The 24,175-nt window shown below is 37.4% G+C and overlaps 2 protein-coding genes and 1 long non-coding RNA gene across 5 annotated transcripts; all 3 read left to right on the top strand.

Moving 5' to 3' along the window:
- Window positions 1-213: 213 nt before the first annotated feature.
- On the top strand, window positions 214-3,703 carry LOC101165526 (cathepsin B). Its single transcript, XM_004083755.4, has 10 exons — window positions 214-280; window positions 417-547; window positions 638-723; window positions 822-936; window positions 1,023-1,138; window positions 1,561-1,646; window positions 1,721-1,864; window positions 1,938-2,054; window positions 2,142-2,270; window positions 2,649-3,703. Exons 2-10 carry the CDS (start codon window positions 425-427, stop codon window positions 2,723-2,725), a joined length of 993 nt encoding a protein of 330 aa, XP_004083803.1. The 5' UTR covers window positions 214-280; window positions 417-424; the 3' UTR covers window positions 2,726-3,703.
- A 3,953-nt stretch (window positions 3,704-7,656) lies between these two features.
- On the top strand, window positions 7,657-9,946 carry LOC105357212. Its single transcript, XR_911238.3, has 2 exons — window positions 7,657-7,823; window positions 7,900-9,946. It is a non-coding gene; the product is annotated as an uncharacterized LOC105357212 (long non-coding RNA).
- Window positions 9,947-10,746: 800 nt separating this feature from the next.
- LOC101173830 (cGMP-dependent protein kinase 1) lies at window positions 10,747-23,962 on the top strand. Of its 3 annotated transcripts, none has more exons than XM_011491940.3 (22): window positions 10,747-11,010; window positions 13,051-13,140; window positions 14,136-14,198; window positions 14,308-14,434; window positions 14,527-14,693; window positions 14,762-14,875; window positions 15,334-15,439; window positions 15,560-15,623; window positions 16,919-16,996; window positions 17,077-17,165; window positions 17,513-17,578; window positions 17,703-17,750; window positions 17,825-17,866; window positions 17,951-18,062; window positions 18,442-18,578; window positions 18,663-18,752; window positions 18,977-19,118; window positions 19,698-19,861; window positions 20,081-20,197; window positions 20,360-20,422; window positions 21,219-21,294; window positions 23,136-23,962. In XM_011491940.3, exons 2-22 carry the CDS (start codon window positions 13,053-13,055, stop codon window positions 23,220-23,222), a joined length of 2,040 nt encoding a protein of 679 aa, XP_011490242.1. In that variant the 5' UTR covers window positions 10,747-11,010; window positions 13,051-13,052; the 3' UTR covers window positions 23,223-23,962. The 3 variants fall into 3 exon arrangements, with proteins under 3 accessions (XP_011490242.1, XP_011490243.1, XP_011490241.1); XM_011491941.3 differs by having other exon boundaries at window positions 14,305-14,434; window positions 17,825-17,831; window positions 18,000-18,062; XM_011491939.3 differs by having other exon boundaries at window positions 14,305-14,434.
- Window positions 23,963-24,175: the final 213 nt, after the last annotated feature.

Raw genomic sequence — 24,175 nt, 5'->3', positions numbered from 1 at the left:
CCGCAAATCAAACTGCTTAGTGGACATGAAGCTGGTGTAGGAAATGGTAAAAAGAAAAAAGTATATTCTTTGTTATCGCTAAAATATAATCATATTTATGCCCTTTTTTTTCTGTAGAAAACACGGGTGAGCCAACCTTTGGAACATTGTAGTCATATGAGATGTGCAATGACTTTACTGCATCCACATGTGATTTCTTAACCTCATATAAATACAGTGAGAAAATCTGTTCAGTCAGAAAAACGATACTGCAAGGAAGAGTCAGCTGAACCATCGTCAGGTAAAAGTTGGAATTTAGTTGACAGATTTTATTCCTCTTTAATAGTCTTTAATAGTCAATCATCAGCAATAGCAATGTTTATTAAGTGATATAATCAAATGTCCAGCTGCCGTTTTTGTGTTTTTTGTATCATCAGTTTGAAGAATGTGTCCTCTGTTCCTGCTCTTCCTGGGGGTGCTGCTCCCTGCTGGATGGGCGCGCCCCCAACTTCCTCTTCTCTCTTTAGAGATGATTGACTTTGTTAACAAACTCAACACCACCTGGACAGTCAGTATTGTAATTTACAATTTTTCTAAAAAGTCTGCTGTCTTGAGCATTTGCTATAAATGGTACATTTTCTCTTAAATTATCCTCCAGGCCGGCCAGAACTTCCACAACAAGGACAGCAGCTTTGTGAAAGGACTGTGTGGGACCATCCTAAAGGGACCCAAGCTGCCAGAATTGTAGGTGTAGACGTTTGTTTATGAGTGTGTGTGCTCCTCACATGTCCAAAATGCTGACTGTCAGCAGGTTCATCTTATCTGCATTCTGTCTGGTCCAGGGCTCATGATGTTGAAGGCATTAAGCTTCCAGACAGCTTCGACCCACGTGAGCAGTGGCCCAACTGTCCCACACTCAAGCAGATCAGAGACCAGGGCAACTGTGGCTCCTGCTGGGTAAAGTGGACCGATTCCACAGATTCATGAATGAGAACATCAGTCGGCTACACGCTCGAGCCCTTTTCCTTTTCTTTTGTGGACAGGCCTTTGGAGCAGCCGAAGCAATTTCTGATAGAATCTGTATCCAAAGTGGTGGCAAGATCTCACTAGAGATCTCTGCAGAAGATCTGCTGACCTGTTGTGATGAGTGTGGCATGGGGTGAGCCTCAGAGACAAATTTCACTTTAACTTAATTTAATTGAAAGAAGAGGTTTGGTAAAATAGATCTTCCTTTTATGAGTCACAATTTCCGAAATTCCCTAATTCCGAATCACATGTAGGCTGTAATACTTGCTTATTCAAAGATTTGATAATATTAATACATTGTTGACAAATTCATGCTTTTTTGTCTTTAAAAGGAACTGAATAACACAATGAAAAAGCCTTGACGTCATTAAAATATCATTAAAGATTTTTTTTAATGTGAAGGCCTCTTTTGTTTGGAGGTTTCTGTGAAACACTTTGTGTTGCTTATTCTTTATTACTAAAGTTTGAGTTCAAAGCCATCCATTTGTCATAAAAATATATTCTACATGTTTCATGAAGTCTAATCAAACAAGTGATGCAAAATGTGTGTTGCAGCTGTTTTGGTGGTTTTCCTTCTGCTGCTTGGGAGTTTTGGACAAACAAAGGACTTGTGACAGGAGGCTTGTTTGACTCCAAAGTCGGTGAGTTCCTCACACGCAGGTTCATGCCGTTTCTGCTGAAACATCCACTCTCAGACCTTGCTCATGTCCTGCAGGCTGCAGGCCCTACACCCTCGCCCCCTGCGAACACCATGTGAATGGAAGCCGTCCTCCTTGTCAGGGTGAAGTGGAGACTCCCAAGTGTGTGACGCAGTGCAACAATGGATACTCACTGTCATACCCAAAGGACAAACACTTCGGTACGGGCACACGGAGCAGCTTTTCTTTAACGCCAGTTTGTGCTCTTGACCTCATTGGCGTCGCCCTCTTTAGGCCAACGCTCGTACAGCATTCCATCTCAGCAGGAGCAGATCATGACTGAGCTGTACAAGAACGGGCCCGTGGAGGCAGCCTTCAGTGTTTATGCAGATTTCCTGCTGTATAAGAATGGTAAGAAAAACCTGCAGTTTTGTTGTTATTTTTAAAACCTGCAGCTACATTCTCCCAAGTAATTGAATGTTTTTGTCCCTTCCTCAGGTGTGTACCAACATGTGACAGGAGACATGCTAGGAGGTCATGCTGTTAAGATCCTGGGCTGGGGGGAGGAGAATGGGACTCCCTACTGGCTGGTTGCAAACTCCTGGAACAGTGACTGGGGCGACAAAGGTAATACTTCTTCAACATGGCGACCTCAGAGACACTTCTTGGCTTGTTGGACTTAACAGATTCACAAACTTACAAGAGTGACTTTCTGTTCCTTTGTCTATGGGATGTTTAAAAATTCTTTGTTTTTAGACTTTTTTAATTTCATGGTTAGTACTTTATTTAGCTCTAACATGAAATGTTTCCTGTTTTTGTTTTTTTTTTGCGATGTAACGGCTTTTCCTCTAATGATGTTCAAATTTTAAAAAGTTCTTCTAAATTGTAAAGGTACCCAAAAATAAGGGACTCTTCTACTGTACTTTTGTAAGAGAAAACATCAGTTATTTTGGTTCTGTACCGACAAAGAGGCCTTAAAACAAATCTGTCTTCTGTTTCATGCAGGTTTCTTCAAAATCAAGCGTGGAAACGACGAATGTGGAATAGAGTCAGAGATGGTCGCTGGGGCTCCACTCAGCTAAAAAGGAAGAAAATCAGTTGATGGTTTATGGTTAATTGCAGCAAATCAACAGAAATAATCAAACAAAACACATGTAAATATTAGGGGTGTAATGGTTTATTTTAACAACGATTCGATTGAATTTGATGTTTGCGGTTGCCGATTCGATTCACCTCCAGTTAAGGTTCATTTTAAACAATCCAATTTGATCCAATTCACAGACCTAAATTGATCCAGGACATCTTTAGCCAAAACGTCAACCAGTGTAACTCAGAGAGAAATACCTGGTACTGAACAGTGCAGGGGACGTTTGCCAAATTCCTTGTATTTCTTCAAGACAATCAAGTTTAAATTAGTTATGTGTTCAAACAAACAAGTAAACAAGAATGAAAGTCAAATCCGTTCACATTTTAGTTTCCTAAAGTTCAGCCCACTGATGTTTTTTCCACATCCATATAATCCAAAGGGAACATTCTTAGAACAATCTAGTACACTGTATGGTCACATCATTATAGTCCACGCATTGGACTGGAATGATGGATTGATCCGTTTTTGTTGCATTACATGTGTGTTGTCTGCTGTGGGTCATTTTTACAGTATAGTAAATAAACCTATCATGCCTCAATCCAAATTGTATTTTTTTAATATCAATTTGATTATCGATTTATCTAATTTTGAAAAGATTTTTTTAAATGGTATGGTTCAATTCGAATTTGCCTCAGATCGATCTGGTTGAATTATAGAAATAAAAAATCCATTAATTGATTAATCGTTACGCCTCTATCAACTATTGAGTGTCTTAAACTGTTGGCAGACCTATTGGAAAATACATTTAAGTTTAGGAGTCTTTACCATTACTATCAATAAATAATTATGCTGCCATATTTGTCTAAGTAAAGTCAAACCACAACAATAATCTCATTAAATCATGTGGGCTTCAAAATATCATGTCTCACATTTTTCATGTGTTGAAATAAAAATGCCACCTTTAATTTATGATACACTGAACATCAACTATTTGTTTTATTCACATCTACAATAAGTACGTAAAATCTAAGCAAAAGTAAATGACTCACAAAACTTGGTCAAACACATCACATTTTTTTCTTTTTTTAAACATAGGCCTATATGTCAAATTGCAACATTAACTAAAACTTTTTAAGAGAGCAGTAGCTGCACAGATGTTTTCTGGACAATTTTCTGAGTCGAAATGTAAAAAGATTTAGAAAAGAAGACGTAAAAAATATGGTTAACATTTAAAAGTGATCACACCAATGATAAAGCTGAAGTAACCGCTTACAATGTGCTATATATCTCTCATTCCAAGCATAACAGTCACTGTTTTGAGTGTAATACTTAAAACATTATGTGCCCAAAAAGTTATTTTGCACCTCAAACTCAAAATTGTTTGCTAACAAAAATATTTTACTCTTGAAACTTAAAAAATATGTGCAGGGGCCTCAAAAGCAGCCGCCAGTGAAAATTCACCGCCTATGAGTTAAGCAGTCGCTGCTTGTTTTTTTGATGAGGAACAAAAATGTATTACTTTACAGCCCAAAATCAAATTTTTGATGTAATAATAAGTTCATGTTCACTTTGGGAAATATTCTTCTCCTTTGGGTGAATTGTTTTTATGCTCCTCTACTGTCCGCACCTGACACTGACTGACATGGACATGAAGGTTGATGCTGATTGGTCAGAAATTCTTGCAATCAGCTCGAAGACTGATTAGCTGCCTATTTGTTGACTATTGCTGACTATTGTAGCATAATTGTAATGTTGCGCCCTGCTATTTTCGAGTGCAGAAGAGAGAGACTCTCTTTTGAGCAAAAATTGTTTTGATTGCACATTATGGCGTTTCATCACTGCCATAAAGTAAAAGGGCGTAAAGACAAATGAGCAGTCGTATTTAGGGAATGAGTGAAGAACCTTACAACCGCGCAGGCGCAATTCTAACCGTGCCACCCCGCATCTTACAACTGCACGCCTGCAATCCTCACTTCCCCTTTACGACCTCACCAGGATTTTGCGTTGGCAGGGGTTCTCAAATTCTCTGTAGCACCTTTCAGGAATTTAAACATTTTTTAAAAAGTTTTTCCTAAAATGCCTGAACTTGTTTTCCATTCAGTTTCCTTAATGCTTAGATGAGAACTTTAACTGAATTGTGAATAACTGGATGCAAAAATAAGAATCTAAATTTTTGGAATATAAACTTAACAAATTACAAACATTTGAAGATTATGGTTTGAAAACACACAGAAAGAGGTGAGAAAACTTTGCAAGAAGTTCATAAGACATTTGTGTAATTTTTTTTATTTTTTATTGTGATTCCAAGTGAGAATTGCTGCTAACTAGTTTATTTTTTGTCACAGCGTTTGTATTTAATTTCCGAACTGCTGCAGATCATTGGAATGTAAATTTAACCCTTGTGCTTTCCTAGGCACTTAAACATTGGGAGTTGGGTCATCTAGACCCACTAGACAGTGCTCTGAACCTTTTTTCTTCAGTGATTTGTGATCTTCACTGGTGTCCATGGATTACATGAAATATTTCCACGTTTATCCACCTTTGTCATGGTAGGGAGAACACGTCAATGTAAGGGGGGGTCATCTAAGATAGCACAAGGGTTAATGAAGCCTCAGTCAGTTGAAAGAGCCCAAAAACACACCATGTCTTCTCGTGAACAGCCCTATGCTTTAAAATGATCGCACTGTTCGCACCAATGAGTTATATCACTAGAGGAGACACGCCCGCTTTAGAAGCCTGGCCGACGGTGGCGGAGCGCGACGCCATCTTGGTGAGGTCGACGACGCCCACATGACATTGATTTCTATTGATTTTAGTGGTGTCTAAGTAGCTTTTATAAACTGTATATATTTTTAGATTTAAATATATTTATACATATATATGAATATATTATATTTTATGTATATAATATATATATAGATACATCATTTGTTGTTGTTAAAGAAGAGAAACAATCAGCCTTAAAAGCTCAAACTTGAATGAAAATGCATTGTTGCAGGACTTCTTACAAATAAAAAAATTATTAGAAAGAATTTTTAAAATTAATTTCTAAACTTTTAGAAGTTTTAGACCTCTTTGACATGTAATTTAAACTATTTAGAAAAATCCAACAATAGGGAAATAATAATAATAATAAATCAATAGTAAGTCAATACAAACAATAAATAACAATAAATAAATAAGTCAATAAATAATAATAAAAACAATTATATTATTATTAATAATAGTAATAATAGTAATAATAATAATAATATTAATAATAATATTTAAAAGAAGTCCAAAAGTGAACAATAGATTTACCCTAAAAAAAACAGTCTGGCCTCTTATCAAAATCTGTTTTCACAAATGTTTTGAACAGCCAGACTGTATTACTAGTTGGTAACCACAGTGATCCATCTGGGTTAGCTCTTTTTATTGCTAAGATCCACTTTTTCCTAAAGTCTGAATCCGTTGGAAACCTGCAAGAAAAAAGTTCAGTCACTGAGTCAGAAATGTATAAATCTGTATAAATAGCCTAGTATGCTGTATACAGGTTTAGCAAAATAAAATGTACATTTATATAGACAGCAAATTACACGTACATCATGCAGCATGTTGATAATAGCCCTGCAGCATCATACCTGTCAACATCATGTGTTCTATTAATGAAGCCCCTGCAGCCTTAAAAGAAAAAAAATTAAAAAACTTACCTGTGAAATGATATACCTTCCTCCATCATGGACTCATTTATCTGATTTTGGCCGTTGAAACCCAAACAATGAACTGGTATTATGCAAAAAATGTGTTCACATGCATTCACTGCAGCAGTAACTTGACCTCACCAAGATGGCGGTGCTCTCCTCCCATGAGGAACCACGTGATGTCTCCTCTAGTGATATAACTCATTGGTTCGCACACCTACCCCACAAAGAGTTCACACACACAGACGTCCATGAACGTGTCAGCAGCAGCTGTAGTAACACCCTCTATACACCAGAAGGCGCTGTAGCTGCAGATGAAGCATAAAGAGAACCAATGACTTCTATCGCTAGGGGAGACATCACGTGGTTCCTCATGGGAGGCGAGCACCGCCATCTTGGTGAGGTCAAGTCACTGCTGCAGTGCATGCATTTGAACACATTTTTTGTAAAATGCCACTTCATTGTGCGGGTTTCAACTGCCAAAATTGGAGAAATGAGTCCATGAAGGAGAAAGGCATAACATTTCACAGGTAGGTACTATAATTCTTTTCTTTCTTCATTAATAGTACACATGTTTTTTTAATAGTAAACATGTTGACATGTATGATGCTGCAGGGCTATTATCAACATGCTGCATGATGTACGTGTAATTTGCTGTCGACATAAATGTAAACTTTTGTTTCTTAAACCTATATACTGTATACTAGGACTAGGCTATTATAGTATATAGATTTATACATTTCTGACTCAGTGACTGAACTTTTCTTGTAGATTTCTAATGGATTCAGACTTCAGGAAAAAGTGGGCCTTAGCTGTCACAAGAGCTAACCCAGATGGATCACTGTGGTTACCAACTAACAATACAGTCTGGCTATGTTCAAAACATTTTGTGGAAACAGATTTTGATAAGAGGCCAGACTGTTCGCTTGAAACCCGACACCATACCATCTGTGTTACACAAATTGATCACTCACATGAATCAGTAAATCTATTGTTTTTCTGTTTTTTATTGTTGATTTTATTATTAATTTATTATTATTATTATTATTGACTTATTATTTATATAAGGTTATTATTTATTATTATTTTCATTGATTTACTATTGACTTATTGTTGGGCTTTTATAAATAATTTAAATTACATGTCAAAGAGGTCTAAAACTTCTACATGTTTAAAAATTATTTTCAAAGATTCTTTGTAATAATTTTTTTATTTGTAAGAAGTCCTGCAACTATGCGTTTCATTTCATTTAAGTTTTAAGGCGGACTGTGGTGCCTCTGGCAGCTCTCCTCTCCCACCCCTCTCTGCTCTGGTCCTGAGGACTCCCAGCTGTTTCCACTCAACTCGTCTATCCACAGCCTTCATGAGGAGATCCAGATCCAGCATTCATCGCCAGTTCGTTGCTGCTCCATGGTGCCTAGTCTGGTCTTTATGGTTTGCTCTCAAAACTCTTGTCTCAAGCTAATCCCTGCCTACGCCTTGCATCCAGGGAACAAACCCTCCACGAGTGTAAACCTGGGAACCACCCTTTAAAACCTTCGGACCTCCTCGTTCAAGCCATTATCCTGTTCATGCCTAACCTCCAGCACAGCCCTTGCAGTAAGACCTCCAGCCACGCCACGACTTCAAGCCTGAATTCCGGTTTCTCGCCTAGCTACTCACCTGCAGTCACCAGCCATCACCGCCTACGGATCCACGTCCTGCAAAAATAAATCACCTTACTCACTTACACTTACCTTACTCTCTCCTGTTTTCCTTCCGGGTTCCAGCATCTGGGTCTTTTTTCGTTTCTTGCAAAACCTGACACTAACTGTTTCTCTTATTTAAGAACAATATATATATATATTGAATAAATATATAGATACATGAATATATATAAATTATATAAAAGCTACTTAGATGCCACTAAAGGCTATAGAAATCATTGCCATGTGGGTGCCGACGACCTCGCCAAGATGGCGTTGCAGCCCGCCACCGTCGGCCAGGCTTCCCAAGTGAGCGTGTCTCCTCTAGCGATATAACTCATTGAAGAGAACTCATGCTAATGACTGGGGGAAAAAAATCTGTTATTTCTTCTTTTTCTTTTAAAAAACCTTAGGATGTAATCAGAAAGGACAAAATAATCAAATTTACTCGCTCAAAATGAGTAAATATGAATGTAGAAATTCACACATGAAATAAGCATAAATAAAAAAGTGACAGAAATCGAACAGCAGAGCAGAGCTTTTGTCTAAAAACAGGAGAAGCATAAATATCTCCTTCATCTAACAATCAAGTCTTTACCAAATGCACAGAAAAATATTGAGATACTTGTTAAATTGTTTGGTATTTGGCAGCTTTGCTGTTGTAGAACACAAGATGGTATAAAGAATCTTTACCGAACAAGAAAACTCAGAGCACTGCAAGGCAAGCCTTTAAAGTTAAATACTGACGCTTTCGCCATTTAAAACTGTAGCTTAAATGTAAAAGACTACAAAGACAATTTGCCAAAATCTTTTGTAGTTGGTTTTAGCACAAAGTTTTAATTGATCTAAACTTGATGAGTTTTGTTTAAAATATCTGTTTTGTATCTTATGATCTGCCTGTTGTTTGCCTTTTTTTGAAGCTCATAACAGATGAAGATGTGGAAATAGAGGGAAATGTTTTACCTTTCATTTGCCTCTGAGGTTTCATTGAAATGTTCTGGTAATCAAAGCCTTTCAATGTTAAAAAATAAACGGCAATTGCAGGCGACAGTTCTTCAAAGTTTCCATGTTTTGGACATTTTTAAGCTTAAAGTCTTGTTTATTTACTCATCTTTTTTCTTACCTCATCGAACAAAGAACAAAGGTTTTGAAATGTAATTTAATTAACAAAAAATTGTTTTCAAGTGATGGGGTTTGAATTTTAGAGGACAATTTAGAAAGCTAAAAGCTTCTCTTTAATCTTTCAAATTGAGTTTATAAAGTCATCGAGTCAGTAAGATGATAAGAAAAGTGACACTAAATATAAATGAAAAGAAAATCCTATTTGGTTCCTTTTGAATGTAAAAAGCATCTATGGATGTGTCAAGTTAGAGCTGCACAAAAACCCGTAGGATTTTGTGTGGAAACTAACGTGTTTTCAATTTAAATCTTCTAAAAATGGAGGCAAATTGTGGCACATTTGGGGTTCCATACAGGAAATAAGCTTGACTTTAATTTCAACAAAGAAGGATTTACCTTTGAAGAGCTCTTATTTTAATGCACTAAGTTTGGCAGTTCTTGTTAGAATTAAACAGATTAAGCACATTTTTGTAATTTATGTTATTTTTAGCTGAGACTAGCGTGCCACTGTTCAGTTTTGAGGTTACACCTGTAAAATGATGCTTGTTAAAACCCATTTTACGCAAATATTTCAGACAAATGTATTTTACCTGTGACTGATAGGGGTGCTAAATGTCTCAAAAATGAATGTTTTCTTGAACCTAGCAGTGTTTTGTGAGGTAGTAACATGCACTTTGACATTTTCTGTTTTAAAAAGTTCTATTGAATAAACTGGTGTTATCCCCTCCATTAGCTATGTCATTTGTGTTGTGTGTTATTAAAGCCATTTTAATTTCTAGGCCTTCATATTTTAGTGTACTCAGAATTACATGTAATCCCAGCTGGGACATGTTTGGAAAAATGCATGCATGCGAATCCTGATGGAAATGTCAGAACTCATGCACTGCCTGCCACCACTCTCTCCTCTGCTCCCACATATCCAAAGCCTTTTATCTCAGCGTCCCGCAGTCATTATTGTCACTGATTAATCAGAGAGATATTAATAATTAACTGTGAACAATATGGGCCCACACCCTCTGACACAATGCTTACCCTGAAACCTCATTTAGATGCATTCAGGAGCCTGGAAAAACTCCTGTGTGGAAAAATAGAAACAAGCGGGCAGTTTCCGACTCTGGCAGATGTAATCTGTGAGCTGCCTTAGTTCACTTTACATGAATTCCCACCACTGCTGGGAGTCTGACTCTCCGAAGAGGTTTGTGTGAAATGCAAATACCTTTATTTGTTTGCAGAAACATAAAAGAAATGACAGAATCATCAAACACGGAGCTGGGATGTTTCTTCCCCTCTGAGGCAGACAGTTTTATACAGTTTTGCCCTAAAAAAAATTAAAAATCTTCACAAAAACAACATGAAAAAAATTGTATGAGAAAAATCAAAGACAGAAAAATTGTTTTTTGGCCCGCATGTTTTCTCTCTCTCACTTGTACTTCAGCTTTTTTCCATCTCATTCACCTCACTGCTACCTGGTGTGATGGGCGGAGCTTCAGGTTACAGTGGACGATTCAACGCTAGAGCAGCTGAGATTGACAGATACAGCAAAGGAAGGAAGAGGAAAGACTGAGAGGGCAGGGAACTCGAGTAAAAGACAGATTTGGCGATGTAAGCTTTAGAATCAGAGGTGGAATAGTGGAGAGGCTGTAAACTGCTCACTTTGGTCAGGTGTGTTCAGTCTGTACAGCGTCTGGGTTCACGAGGTCACAGGAGGGAGACTTTTTTGAAAAGCTTGAGCAGTTTTGGGGTTTTTGATCCAACCGGCCTTCATTGGCTGGACAGTTGCTCATCTTCACCTGCAGGTAAGTTTATTCTAGGTTTCTTCCTACTTTATTAAAACATATTAAAAACTTTACATTTTTTATTTTATTTTACTTGAACTCTTGTCCTGAATAATTTATTTAAAAAAGCTTAAAATTGCTTTATATGTGTGACCGTTTTTTGTGGATTATTCAAAATACATTAAAAACTGTAACTAAAAAGTAGGAAAAACAGATTGAAATATTTGTAACTACATTTAACAATTGTTTTGTGATAATTGAGACAAAGTATTAAAGTATTGTTTGCATGGTAAATTAGCTACATGCATTGTGAAATGAATGTTTATACTATAAATGGCTGAAGTAAGTATGAGAAATATAAAAATTAGCCTTTATTTTCATATACGTCACAGCACAAGACAATTTAGGAAAACTACAAAAAAATGACAAAATATGGCAGAACACTTTGATAATTCAAACGTACTTTTTAAAATATAACAGATATAAAAAACATGTTGACCATTTTTTAAATTAGGTCAATTTACATTAAAAAGTAATACATTCTTGTAAATTGTCTTAGAATATCAGTTCCCAGACAGACTGCAGTTAAAGTCTGAGGGCTAAATCTGTGTAACGATATGCTGTAACGAATGGAAAGTATGGTTTTAAAGAAAAACTTAAATGCTTCAGCTATTTTAAAATGTTTTAAGACAGATTTAACGAAACTTTATTATATGCATTCATCCTTTTTTACATTTTTCTTAAATTGTTATTTTAAGTTATATCCTTTAATTTGATAATAGATTAAATGTTACAAGTTAAAGGGGAGATGGAGAGAGCATCTCAGATCACTCTGGATGTTTCTAAAAACAGGGTGTCTTTTGAGGGTTCAGCTGTTATGAGCTACGAATATGAATTATAGATAAAGCAGTAGGAGGTTGACAGTTAGCTGTTTGAATATTTCTAATGATAAGCAGCATGGTCTGCAGCAGAAACTTAAACTGATTCATTTCTGAGTCTTAAACTTCACACATCTGTGTTGTTTACAGTTGTAAACTGATTGGAGTCGCCATTTTAGTCTCCGTTTTAGTTACACTCAGGTCGGAGTCTGTGAGGAGCGGTTTGTTGACCAGCACGCACTTAAGTTTATCAGTCAGCTTGTCCCGCTTGTTGCAAAATACCTCCTAGAAAGTCCCCAAACTCTGTTTTTGCGGAGCTTAACTGTTTATTGTATTTTAATGCAAATTAAAGTTAATGAAACACCCAAACCAGGGTCTGGTGAGAGGCTGCATGCAGGGGTGTGTTTGTTCAAGGCTGGCCTGTTGACACTCAGCTCTGCAGCTGCATGCTTTTCTGCTTGTTCTTATCATGTAAATGCTCCCTAAATGGTGAATCAGTGCTGGAAATGGAGCATTTTGCAGTCTGGGGCTCCAGTCATCTATCTTGACTTGATGTCCCGGTTTTTCTTTATTGCTCGAAGGCTTTATGATTTCCCTTTCATGTTGTACGCAATCTTAAAGCTGTCCAATGTCCAGGGTGAGACTGCAATTAGAGGTCATGTGACATTTGAAATGATTACATGCTAACAGCTTTTCCTAGTCAGACAGACATGGACACGAATGAATCTTTTTTTTTAGATGTTCTAATCATGTCACCAGACTAGTTGTGTTTCAAAATGTTGTCATGCCAAGTCTGCACACAGGAAAATATGCAGAAACATTATGTTGAATATTTTGCAGAAGCTTTGTTCTAAAAGAAGTTTAAAAATGTGGCGGAAAGCTGAAACAGTTGAAAGCGCACGCACAAACTTTGTTGGCTTGTTCCAAGAAAACATACACAATAACTTTTATTACAGAAACTGACCATCTGTCTGTGCAAGTTTCAAGGTTAGATTAGACTTTATTATACAATTTCTTTAATCTTGGTTCCATCATGCATTAAACAACCATCATAAATGTTTCTGAAAAGTGTCAAGATGTGCTGCAAAAGCGACTATTTATGTTGCTTTTGAATGGATTCACAACCTAAAGTTAACGTCAGATTGACATGCGACATTGCTGTGTTTGTTACTTTTTCTTGTAGTCATGGAGAAGCAAATAGCTGATCTACAGCTGCAGCTGGAGAAGCAGTGTCTTATCAACCAAGAACTGCAGAGGCAGAACAAGGAGCTGGGTGAGTACAACAGTTGCAGAATCGGCTTATCTTCAAAATGCACACAGCCTCACTTATGTGTGAGATGTGTTTTTAGTCACAATTATACCAAAGGCTGGAAAGTCCTCTGCTCCTTTCTGGATTACTGCTCTGACTTACAAAGTCTACGTATGACCAATAAAACATGTAAATGATTCTGAAGTTGCTCAGAGGCTCGCAGAAGCATTGTTGGAAAGCTCCACCCGTCAGGGAGGTGCGGGTGCAGCACACAAACACAGGAAAGACTTGAGTATGAGCAGCAGGATGGAACTGAATAAGGTTTTTGTTTCAACTCAAAGTATACAAACAAAATGTAGAATGTGTTACTGATTTTAAAAGCTGATGCTTTTGTTAAGCACGGATGCAAATCTGCTTAAAACATTAATCTGAGGCGCTGCTAGAAAGTTACAAAGAATATAAATTTGTCTGCTACCAAGTAGCAGTGGCGCCTTTAAAAAATAGTGGGCCACCCTTATTGCGCCTCTAGAGAACAATATGTTCACCCAAAGCAAACCATACAACTATCTTCAATCAATTAAACGTTAAAAAAAAAAACGCAAAAAGGTTGTGAAATTTCTTCTGCAGAGAAACTGCTCTTCACATCTCGACCTGTGGGGGCAGTAGTGTGCCAAAAGGCAACCTGCTGTAAAAGCAGAGAAACAGTAGAAGAAGAAACACTGCAACTTAAAAGGCAAGATTTGGTTTCAACATCAACCATAAACCAGAACTAAAGGACAACTTTACAAATACAAAAACATCTTTATAATTTGTTTTAAATAACTTTTTATAATCTCCAAGAAACAATACTTATAACAACTGGAATGGAAGTGAGATTAAAACTATGCACTAATGGGGGCGTAGTTTTTTGACTGATGGTTAACAGACAAATCCTCAGTTCATGCAGGCCACTAAATGTTTGAATTTAAAGTTTGTCTACAGGAATTGAGTTTACTTCGGCTCCTCTTTTAATTCCACAGAGCAGCGTCTGCAAGAGAAAGAAAACCTTTTGCAAAATCTGCAAAGTCAATATCAGGATCTTGGTATGAAGCCAACGCTCACACAAAAACACCTACTTCCCTCACTGCAGCATGTAAATTTACCTTTAATAGAGATCCATCTTATTTGTTCTTCTCTGTTTGCTCTCAGCAGACTTTCCCTCTCAGAGCAGTAATGAACCTGAACCCGAGTTCAGGAAAAGTCGTGTGGCCGTCATCGCCTCTGAACCGATTCCTGAAAACCTGGAAATTACAAGCAGCCCTGTCAAGAAATCTGCCAGGTTTTAAGCCCTTAATGCAGAAAAAAATGAAGTTTCTTATTAAATCATGTGCTCCTGTGAGTCCTATAAACAATGCTCTGTTTCGCCCTCAGTGAAACAGCTCTGATTATCAAAGCCATCCAAAAGAACGACTTCCTGAGCCGCCTTGATGAAGAGCAAATCGCCATGATGGTGGACCTTTTAAGAGCTTCCAACTTCAAACCTGGGGAGGAAGTCATTATAGAAGGCTGTGAAGGAGACAGCATGTACATAGTGGCAGGTGGGAGTCAGCTCTAGAGTGTGCTCCCCATGAAGTTGAGGATTTGAAAAAAGGACCTCTCTTCTCAGCTGGTGAGCTCATCGTCACCCAGGCAGGACAGGACCTCCGAACTCTGAGCATCGGGGATGTTTTTGGAGAACTGGCCATCCTTTACAACTGCAAACGGACAGCCACAGTTAAAGGTCAGACAGTCATGGAGGTACTTGGAGATTTAAATTATTCAGTTTTTCATGCAGTGCCAATCACCTTTATGTGAGCAGCATATGCTACACTAAATGTTTCTCTGAAGTACTCTAAAAGCTTTAATCAAGATCTGCAACATCCTTAGCAACACTTCACAGACAATACTCAACTATGCTTCTTTAATATGCTAGGAGCAGCGCCTACTTCTGATCAGAATGATTGGTTTTTCCAACATAAATGGAACTGCTTAAAAATTAAAGGTTTTAACTGTAAACCTTTTACTTCCTGTATGCAGCTTCATTTAAAGAAAATTAATTTGAAGCAACAGTTCTGCAAACATATTGCCAATTTCAGAAAACAGATTTATTGTTAAATTAATTGGAGTTTGAAAACGTAAAGTAAAAAAAAAGTGTCAAAATGTTGACATGTTGGTCTGATCCTGTCACTCATGTGGCAGCAAAAACTCAGGTGCGTCTTTGGTGCATGGAGCGACAGACGTACAGAACCATCATTACCAACAAGTCCAAGAAGAGACGAGGGCAGCTGATGGGCTTCCTGAAGACGTGAGTTCACACCCTTTCTAATCCTGTTATAGCAGAAATCCAGAAAAATATTTGAACACATTTAAATTTGAGGTCTTTGTTTCAGATTAAGGTGTTAATGATGAACTCTTCTGTTGTCAGGTCTCGAACTCTTAAAAACTTAAATGACGTGCAGTTGTCCAAAATCATTGATTCCATGGAAGAGGTGAGGAGCTTTTAACTTCATTTTTTTTAGTTTACCTAAATTTAGGAAAAGTTGGGACATTTTTTAAAACATAAGATAAGAAAATAAAAATTAAACGAGTCAATAGTTTCATTACAACCAAATGTTGACAACGAAACAATACAAAATATGGAGAAATCTCTGTGTGTCGGGGACAATTTGGATACTCATTATCTTTAGGCATTCAGATGACACTGCATCTCTCATAGCAACACTGTGTCAGTGTTAAATGATCCAGAGACACTTCCAGATATCTCAGTGGATAACCAAATCTTTTGGAATAAAGAAAGTAAGTCAATGTTGTGGTTTCTTTGTGTGGAAAAAAGTTTTGTTTCCTGTGGATCAAGACTAATTTAAATTGAAATAGTGGTCTGTGATCAGACATGTCCAGATGTTCTTGTAGGTTTTTAACAGCTGCTATGTCCTCCAGGAATATCACCTGCAACCAATTCCCTTGAATCAGAAAAACTCCCCTACTTACTTTGGTCCAGACGGCCAGGCCACTCTAGACTGTAGACGTACATTTTTAATACGGGGAAATCCAAATCTCAAGTTTGGTGGTAAAATTATATCAATGGAGTTCCCATAACTTTCAGAAAAAGGTTATAGCAAAAATGCCTTGTTACTGACAAGGGATTTCTTCCGTCGGGTCCCTATTGACTACATATTGAAGTCTATCAGCAATTTTTATTGGATCTATCATGTTTAGTTAAAGTCACCAAAGCCCCAGCATCAAAAGTTTATGAATTTTCCAGTTTTTGGACTTACTCTTCAGAAATAGTAATTTTGATGAATTCCAAACACTATTTATGCTAAACCGACAAAGTTTAAGCAGTGTCACAGACTGCTGCTTTTAGAGCGGTATCCAAACCGGCCTGCTGCTCTCCATTAAAAACTTCTCATTAAAAAGAGAATCTGGAGCATCATCCCAGTAAAAATACATCAAGGATGACAAGCAACTGTTAAACCTGAATCAGTCAAAAATTGGGATTAAATTTAAATCCAGAATCTCAGAACGTCAGAGTCCATATCGATTTAAACTGTTCTATGACAGAAAAGAAATGCAGAACCACGGTAGCTGTTCTGCTGTGAAACAATTCTCAGCAGCACAGCATTTAGCTTATGTGGTGTGTAAAGAGGATTTTTTTTATTTAATAACTATCCCCCTCGTGTGACTTGAAAGATTTTTAGTTTTCCTTTTTAATGAAATTCATTCAGACTTTCATTAAAAGGAATATTTAGGTATATTTTAGAATTTGTTCTCCTGTTATTTGTAGGTGAAGTATCAAGACAAAGAAGTTATCGTTCGCGAAGGAGCAGAGGCAAACTCATTCTACATCATCCTCAAAGGAGAGGTACTTGGTTGTCAGGATTCCTGCTCTCTGTTCTACTGCTTAGTCTGATCCTGAGGGGGTCTGTACATTTGCACCCTCAGGTTTTGGTGACCAAAAATGTGAATGGATATCAGAAGCAGATCCGCAGGATGGGGAAAGGGGAGCACTTTGGGGAGCAGGCCCTCATACGGTAACCGTGGAAACACATTTGAAAGAGCCTGCAAAGCCAATCCACCGCTCTCCACTATTCTCGCCTGCAGTCGTCGTGGCACTTTTGCTTGCAAAACCTGCCAATTAAGTGTGATGAGCGATTTTCTGTTTTAGAAAAAAAATAATGTACGACAGTTGCAGGATCCTGTTTTCTGGTAAAAGCACATCTGTCAGTTTTTCGGTGACAAACCGGTTTTGACTGCTTTAAAAACAAGCTGAATAAAAATAATTACTTTCTTTTTTTTAAACTATGACAAATAAAATAAGTGTAATACAAAACCATTTTATTTACGCTTTCATTTATACTTTTTGTTTGTCCGCCTTCAGCGAGGTCTTGAGAACAGCCACCTGTACTGCTGATGGACCCGTTACCTGCCTCTCCATCGACAAGGAGTAAGTCTGACCAAACAATGAAAGGTGCCATTAAATTAAAGTAAAACTCAGACTTTTTCTGCTCTTTTTGTGTGCTGCTTCTGTTGACTCCCGCAGAGTGGGAATAACTATGCCATTTTTTCAGGGTTTTTGAAGAGACCATCCCTGTTGAATACCTGGAACTGTTTGACGAGTATGTTTGCCACAACGCACCTCATTTAAATTAAAGCGAATTGTAAAAAATTGAGTTTACTTTTCTACTTTCAGCTCCAAGGTGATGCAAGAAGCAGAAACTCCTGCAAAGTCATTGTGAGTGGCTTTTGACTGGTTTATATTTGTTGATTACATGTCATAAAATTAGATAAAAAGTAAGGAAATGTGTGCTTTTATCAGGCCCAGCTCCACCCTGAGGTTTAAGGATCTGGTTCCTGTTTTATACCAGGAAGGGCGCTTTCAAGGAGATCCCGTCACTCTTGGAGTTGGAGGTTTTGGCCGTGTGGAGCTGGTAAATCTGGCTTTTCATGCAAATCTAAACCAGGAACTTTAATCTCTTTTAATTTATTTTGAAAAGTTCCGCTGCACATTTCAAAATATGTGTACAACAGTGTACGGAGCCCAGGGCAGGATGACATTAAAAAAGTAATAATAAATTCTTCCCTCTAATTTGTGTGCACAAAATGCTTGTTCATTATAATTTTTTATGTCATATCCAGGGCTCCATAATAACCAACAGAACATTTTGGGTAAAACAAAAAGCTGATGTGAAAGCTTTATTGTTTTTGGCTCAGATGAGATTTCTCTATTAGGAAAGCTATGTGTCGTTCTGTTTAAAACTGCACTTCCAGAACCCGAGCACAAATAATGATCATTTCTGTTATTCCTAGATGACCACAATAAAGCATGGAAAATATTACGCCATGAAGCGAGTAAGCAAGAAGCAGATTGTTGCCAAGAGACAAGAGGAGCACATGCTGTTTGAAAAGAAGATTCTCAAAGCCATTCAGTGCGACTTCATCGTCAGGTATCAAAGATGGCAAACTCCCAAGTCTACCATTTAATGCAATCATGTCTTAAAAAGGTGTTTGTTTTTTCCTGTTGATTCTAGACTTTATTCAACCTTCAAAGACACAAGATACATTTACATGGTCATGGATTTCTGCAGTGGAGGAGAAATTTGGACCAAACTGAAAGAAGTGTGAGTAGAAAGTGGGATGGGATGAGTTATTCAGATATTTTATGATTAAAAGCAATTTATTTACCCCAAAAAAAAGAAAATAAAAATTGCGACTCTGATACTCTGATTTTTGCAGAATAAAGGACAAATGTTTAAGCTTTTAAATACAAAGTGATATATTTGCTTGAATGCTCCAAGAGTGGATATTTTTTTTAAAGAAAAACGTTGTCTATTCTCACTCCTAGAGGGCGCTTTGATGAGCCTATAGCCGTGTTCTGCACCGCCTGTGTGGTGGAGGCCTACGCCTACCTGCACAAGAAGAACATCATGTACAGAGACTTGAAGCCAGAGAACCTGATGCTGGACCAAAGAGGGTACATCAAACTAGTGAGTGTCGCTCTGAAGAACTGGTTCTGAATTCATAATATGTTTAAACTCATATCAGGTGGAGAATGATAGATTTTTGCCTGAACAAAAATTGGTACCTGCTGTGCATATGATGCCTTTCCCCCCAGGTTGACAGAAAAATTTGAAATCAAAACAAAGTACACATAGTGGGGATATCTAGTTTTTATTCATAGAGTGAGCCGCATTCAACCCTCTCGCCTCATTTAAAATCTGTCAAGCTTCTGTGCAAACATAAATCTGAGGACAAACGACAACTGCTGAACCGTGTTATTACTATGTGTGGGAGAGTATAGCACACACATACACACAACTAAAACAGAATATTTGAATGTTTTTGAGTTCTCGCATTTCTGTTTGTTTCTTGGCCAGATATCTAGTTAATATTTTAGTCTGCCTTGCTTGAGTTTATAACGGAAGAACCAGTATTTTAAACAGATTGCAGGTAATTCACTGACCACATTTCTATTCCAGTGCTAATTCCTGATAGAAGTTAGTAGAAACATGAAACCACGTGGTTTCTTTTCCACTTTCCATAAGTAGGATTCCATCTGTTCACAGGTCGACTTTGGTTTTGCAAAAGAGTTGATGCGTGGAGATAAAACGTACTCTTTTGTTGGCACGCCTGAGTACATGGCTCCAGAGATCATCAAGAACCAGGGACACGACTTTGCTGTAGACTTTTGGTCTCTTGGCATTCTGATCTTTGAGCTGCTGGCGGGAAGGTAAGAGTGTCTTTTACTTTATTCACCATAAGCTAAAAAATCTAAGAGTCTTTAAGTACTAAGCATTTAGTAGGAAACCAGCAGATGGCAGCAGATAATTGTGGTTGACGTCTGCAGGGTTTAGTACTTAGATAGATATAAAGGTTTGACAAAAAGTTTTGCTTTAAACCTTAAAATAAACGATAGCAGTATCTCCAATATATTTATTTTTATTTCCAGCCCTCCCTTTTCAAGTTCAGAACCTCAGAAGATCTATGCCAAAATTCTGGATGGTGAGCTCAAGTATCCTCCTTACATGAATGAAGCAGCAAAGTCCATCATCAGTAAACTGTGCAGGTAAGAAGGAAAACACATCATGTTGGAAAGGTTTTTTTCCAGAGCAGAGTGTGTATTTCCGAGCGTATCTGCGTTTTAAAACATTTTTTTAGGATGTTTTGAAATTCTTTTCTTTCGTGAAGAACATTTTTTATCTTCTCTGTGATGAATGTGTTTTTGCAGACCTCGGCCGGGTCAGAGGCTAGGAAACACCAAGAATGGAATCAAAGAAGTGCGGCATCACAGGTCCGATCATTGTAACCAAAAAAGAAGTAGTATTAAAGACCCGCTCTGATCATCTTTTGGTCTATTTTCAAAGTTTTCCTAGTGGTCTTTTAAATATGATGATGCAGATTTGAACCTAAATCAAAAGAACTGTGTTGTTTTCTGGGACATATTTTCTACAGAGTGGCAGGAGTTCATTAGAAATCTACCTCTAAGTTGAGTTGTGGGTGGGACTGTTGGCGGGGTGCGTAGAAGTAGGACTCCGCTGATATCCCTCTGTTTACTCTCCAGCTAGCTTACAGACATTCACAACCCCAAGATAGCAGTACCGGTGCAACAATAATGGCAAACAATATCTGAGCTATCCATTCGTACAGTTTAGATCCAGATTCCAGCTCAGACGAGGAAAATAAAGATGTTCATGGATCCATTTGTCTGCAAGTGGATTCATCACAATGGAGTAGAACACAGAGTTTACGGCCCACCCATTTCAGTTGCTGCGTCACAAAAAAGCTTTTTTAAACCTAATTTTTATCTGCTCCTGATTCACAACGATTTGAATAAAGAAATGCTCAGAAAAGCTTAATTTAAGCTTAATTGTCTTATATGTCCTCCATTATCAAAAAATGTCACAAGAACCTGTTAAAAAAAACACCAAAAACCTTTTTTTTATTTGAGTGGGTCTTTACATTTTTAAGGTTTACAAAACCAAAGGTTTTGTAAGTACACTATTTTTTATGCTTTCTTATTCTAACGGTTTATTTCTTGACCTTTTGTTTATTCCACTCTCGGATCTGTAACCTGCATTTCCCTTCAGGTGGTTCGGCAACATGAACTGGCATAAACTTCGCCTGGGTCAGCTGGAGGCCCCCACAGTTCGACTCATACGGAAGGCAAGCGAAAGCGTCTTTGTGTTTTTACTCTCCCTTAAATGTAAAAAACCCCACATTGTCTTTGACCGTTTCTTTTGAAAAAACATGGCTGTACTTTTTTAGAAAGTCAACCTCAGACACAGTCCTTTAAAATCACTCATTCAAATATTATGATAGATGTAATAAAAAAAAAACAAGAGGTAAAGAATAAAGAGAAAGAAAAACAACATTAATACTCAGCAGCATCACAACAGTCACATAAACAACAACAAAGTACAGCTATTTTATTATTTCTCCATCCTTTTCTCTCATTTTTGCTCAGTCACATGTTCAGTCATTGAAAAACATCATTTTCCAATGAAAATGTTGTTTTTGTTGTATTTTACAGATTATTTGGCATTTTTTTGATGGTGGAAACATATAAAGAAAATTAAGCTGTGACTTTAAAAAAAGATTATTTTGTATTTGATTTCAGTTATTTCTTGTCAAGGCTTGTTTATATGCAGTTCATTCTAAATATCCCAGATCATTTTAATAACACTTATTTGTCTGAACAGTATTTTATTGATAGTCTAAGTCAGTGACCAGCAGTTTATTAAAGGGCTTTATGGAGAAGTTCCCTTACTGAGCAAGCAGTGGGCGACTGCTGAGAGAAAAACCCTCGTCAAAGGATGAAAAGGAAGAAACTACCAGCAGGAAGGCAAACTATCTGCTGGGATCGGTTTGGATCTAAGAAGACGAAAAAAGAGGCAAAACTTGTTTTGTGTCAGGCTCTGCAGTGTACCCTCTGTTTTTGATGCAAACACAGTTTAGGTCAACATGATTTTTAGTAGATTTGACTAAATTAAAGGGGTGTTTCAAACATCTTCCTGCTCAATATCCGATGATGAGCAGGAATGAGAGTTTCTTCTTTCACTTTTGGCTTCTCCCATCAGGGAAACAACCCTCCCTTGAGGATTGAGTTGCATGGTTAACTTTGCAATGTTTTTATGCTGGATGCCCTTCCTGATGCAAACCTCTCAATCAAACTGGGCTTGGGACTGGCACAGCAGCAGAGAAGGGAATACGGAGCAGCCTGGATTTGAACCCAGGTTTCATGGATGGAAGGCACTGCAAACCAGCACGAGCTAAACTGGCCCCCCCAGCAGGAGTGAGGACTTAAGAGGGCTGAAAAGCAGGGGCGCAGGTTGTTCCTCGTTTTTCCTGTTTTATGTTATTATTATCTATTGCACACACCAGTGGCCTGCAGCAGGCAGGGTAGGGTCGTGTCACTGTCAGCAAGGATTAGTCAATTGCAGTGTTTGTGGAATTACTGTGGTTCAAAATATAACTGAAAAACATTTTCAGTCCTCAAAAATCGTTATTTTTCATAAATAAGAAGTGTCATGGTGGATAAGAACCAGATAATTTCTTAGATTCCCTAAAAGTCATTAATTATAAAGAAAGTAAACTTAAAATCCCACTCCAATTATTCTTTGATCTATTTTCATTGCGTTCCAAGTGTTCTTTTAATTATGATTATGACATTTTTAGCCAAAATCCAAAAAACGGTAGTTTTCCAGGACATTGTTTCTGTAGTGACGGTATTTCAGTAGAAATCTACCTCCGAGTTGTGGGCGAGACTGTTGGCGCAGCCCAACTCCGCCCCCCTTCCCCTCTCCGTTGCAGAGTGGAGCATGCAGTCTGTGGAAATACTGATACATTTTCTTTCTATCTTTCCACCATCATTAGAAAAATGCTACAAGAACACCTTAAAAAACACAATTTTTTCTTGAAGTGGGTCTTTAAACCTCAGCTATTGAATAAAAAAATAACTGTACCAGCTGAAAATGACTAAACTTCCCCTTTGTCATCTTTTTAAGGGTCCGTGTTACATCAACTTTGACCGATTCCCTGTGGACCACACAAAGGCAGACGAAGACTTCTCTGGTTGGGATCGTGACTTCTAATTATTTTTATTATTTTTTTAATTTGAAAAATCAAAGGCTGGAAATCTTATTTTTGACATTGTTCAACTTACACAATGCAGCCATAAAAACTAATTTAGTACACTTTTGTTTAATAAAAATGACAAAGCTGCTACAAACAACCTGTTTTATAGAGTTGACCTTTTTTATGTTGTTATACTGACAAAGAGTCTTCTTCTGGGATTATCATCATCTGACTCATTTCTTAGTCCGATGAAATTACCGAACTTGATAAAAGAACCTAATAAGGTAACAGTTCACTTACAGAATAACAATTTGGTAAACTCAAATTCAGTAAATTTTGGCAGAATTTAACTAAGTACAACTGAAGCATTTAGATATTCAACGTGCAAAATTATAAATTAGTTATTTATATCAGTAAATGTTACCTATTTAGTGTTATATCAGGGATAAAGTAACAACCATAAAATATGGTCTTTAGTAAGGCTTGTTGTGATTCTGGTGTCCTAAATGTTTTACAACAAAACAATGAGGAATTTTGGTACAGAAAAACCCAATAATGGAATGGGTAACTTTGTGTTTTTACTGTTTATCTGGATCAATAATTCTTAAATAATATTCAGTTGTTATCTTGTAAAGATGACTCGTATTTCATTTAAGATTTTTAGTCGAGTTCTTTAAACTCTCCAGTTATTACTCATTTGAATCTTGACCATCACAATGGAAATCTGTGAGTGATTTATTAAAAAGAAATCCTCTGATTTATGTTTGTAAGACCTGTGTGTGAAAATAAACACACTTTTTACTTCTCAAGTCTTCCAGCCTGTAGCAGAAATTACAACGTTTGGAGATTACATTTGTGACTGCGAATGAAACACCAGGTAATTATTAATTATTTGGGCTGTTATCAGTGAGAAAAACAGCCCAACGTTATCAGATCCGATCGAACCTGCATGAAGGGTTTAGCTCATGCC

The sequence above is a fragment of the Oryzias latipes genome, chromosome 24 (assembly GCF_002234675.1).
Source record: "Oryzias latipes chromosome 24, ASM223467v1".
In the NCBI taxonomy this organism is placed as follows: domain Eukaryota; kingdom Metazoa; phylum Chordata; class Actinopteri; order Beloniformes; family Adrianichthyidae; genus Oryzias; species Oryzias latipes.
The sequence above is the reverse complement of the archived record's forward strand: the minus strand, read 5'-3'. Positions and strand labels throughout refer to the sequence as shown.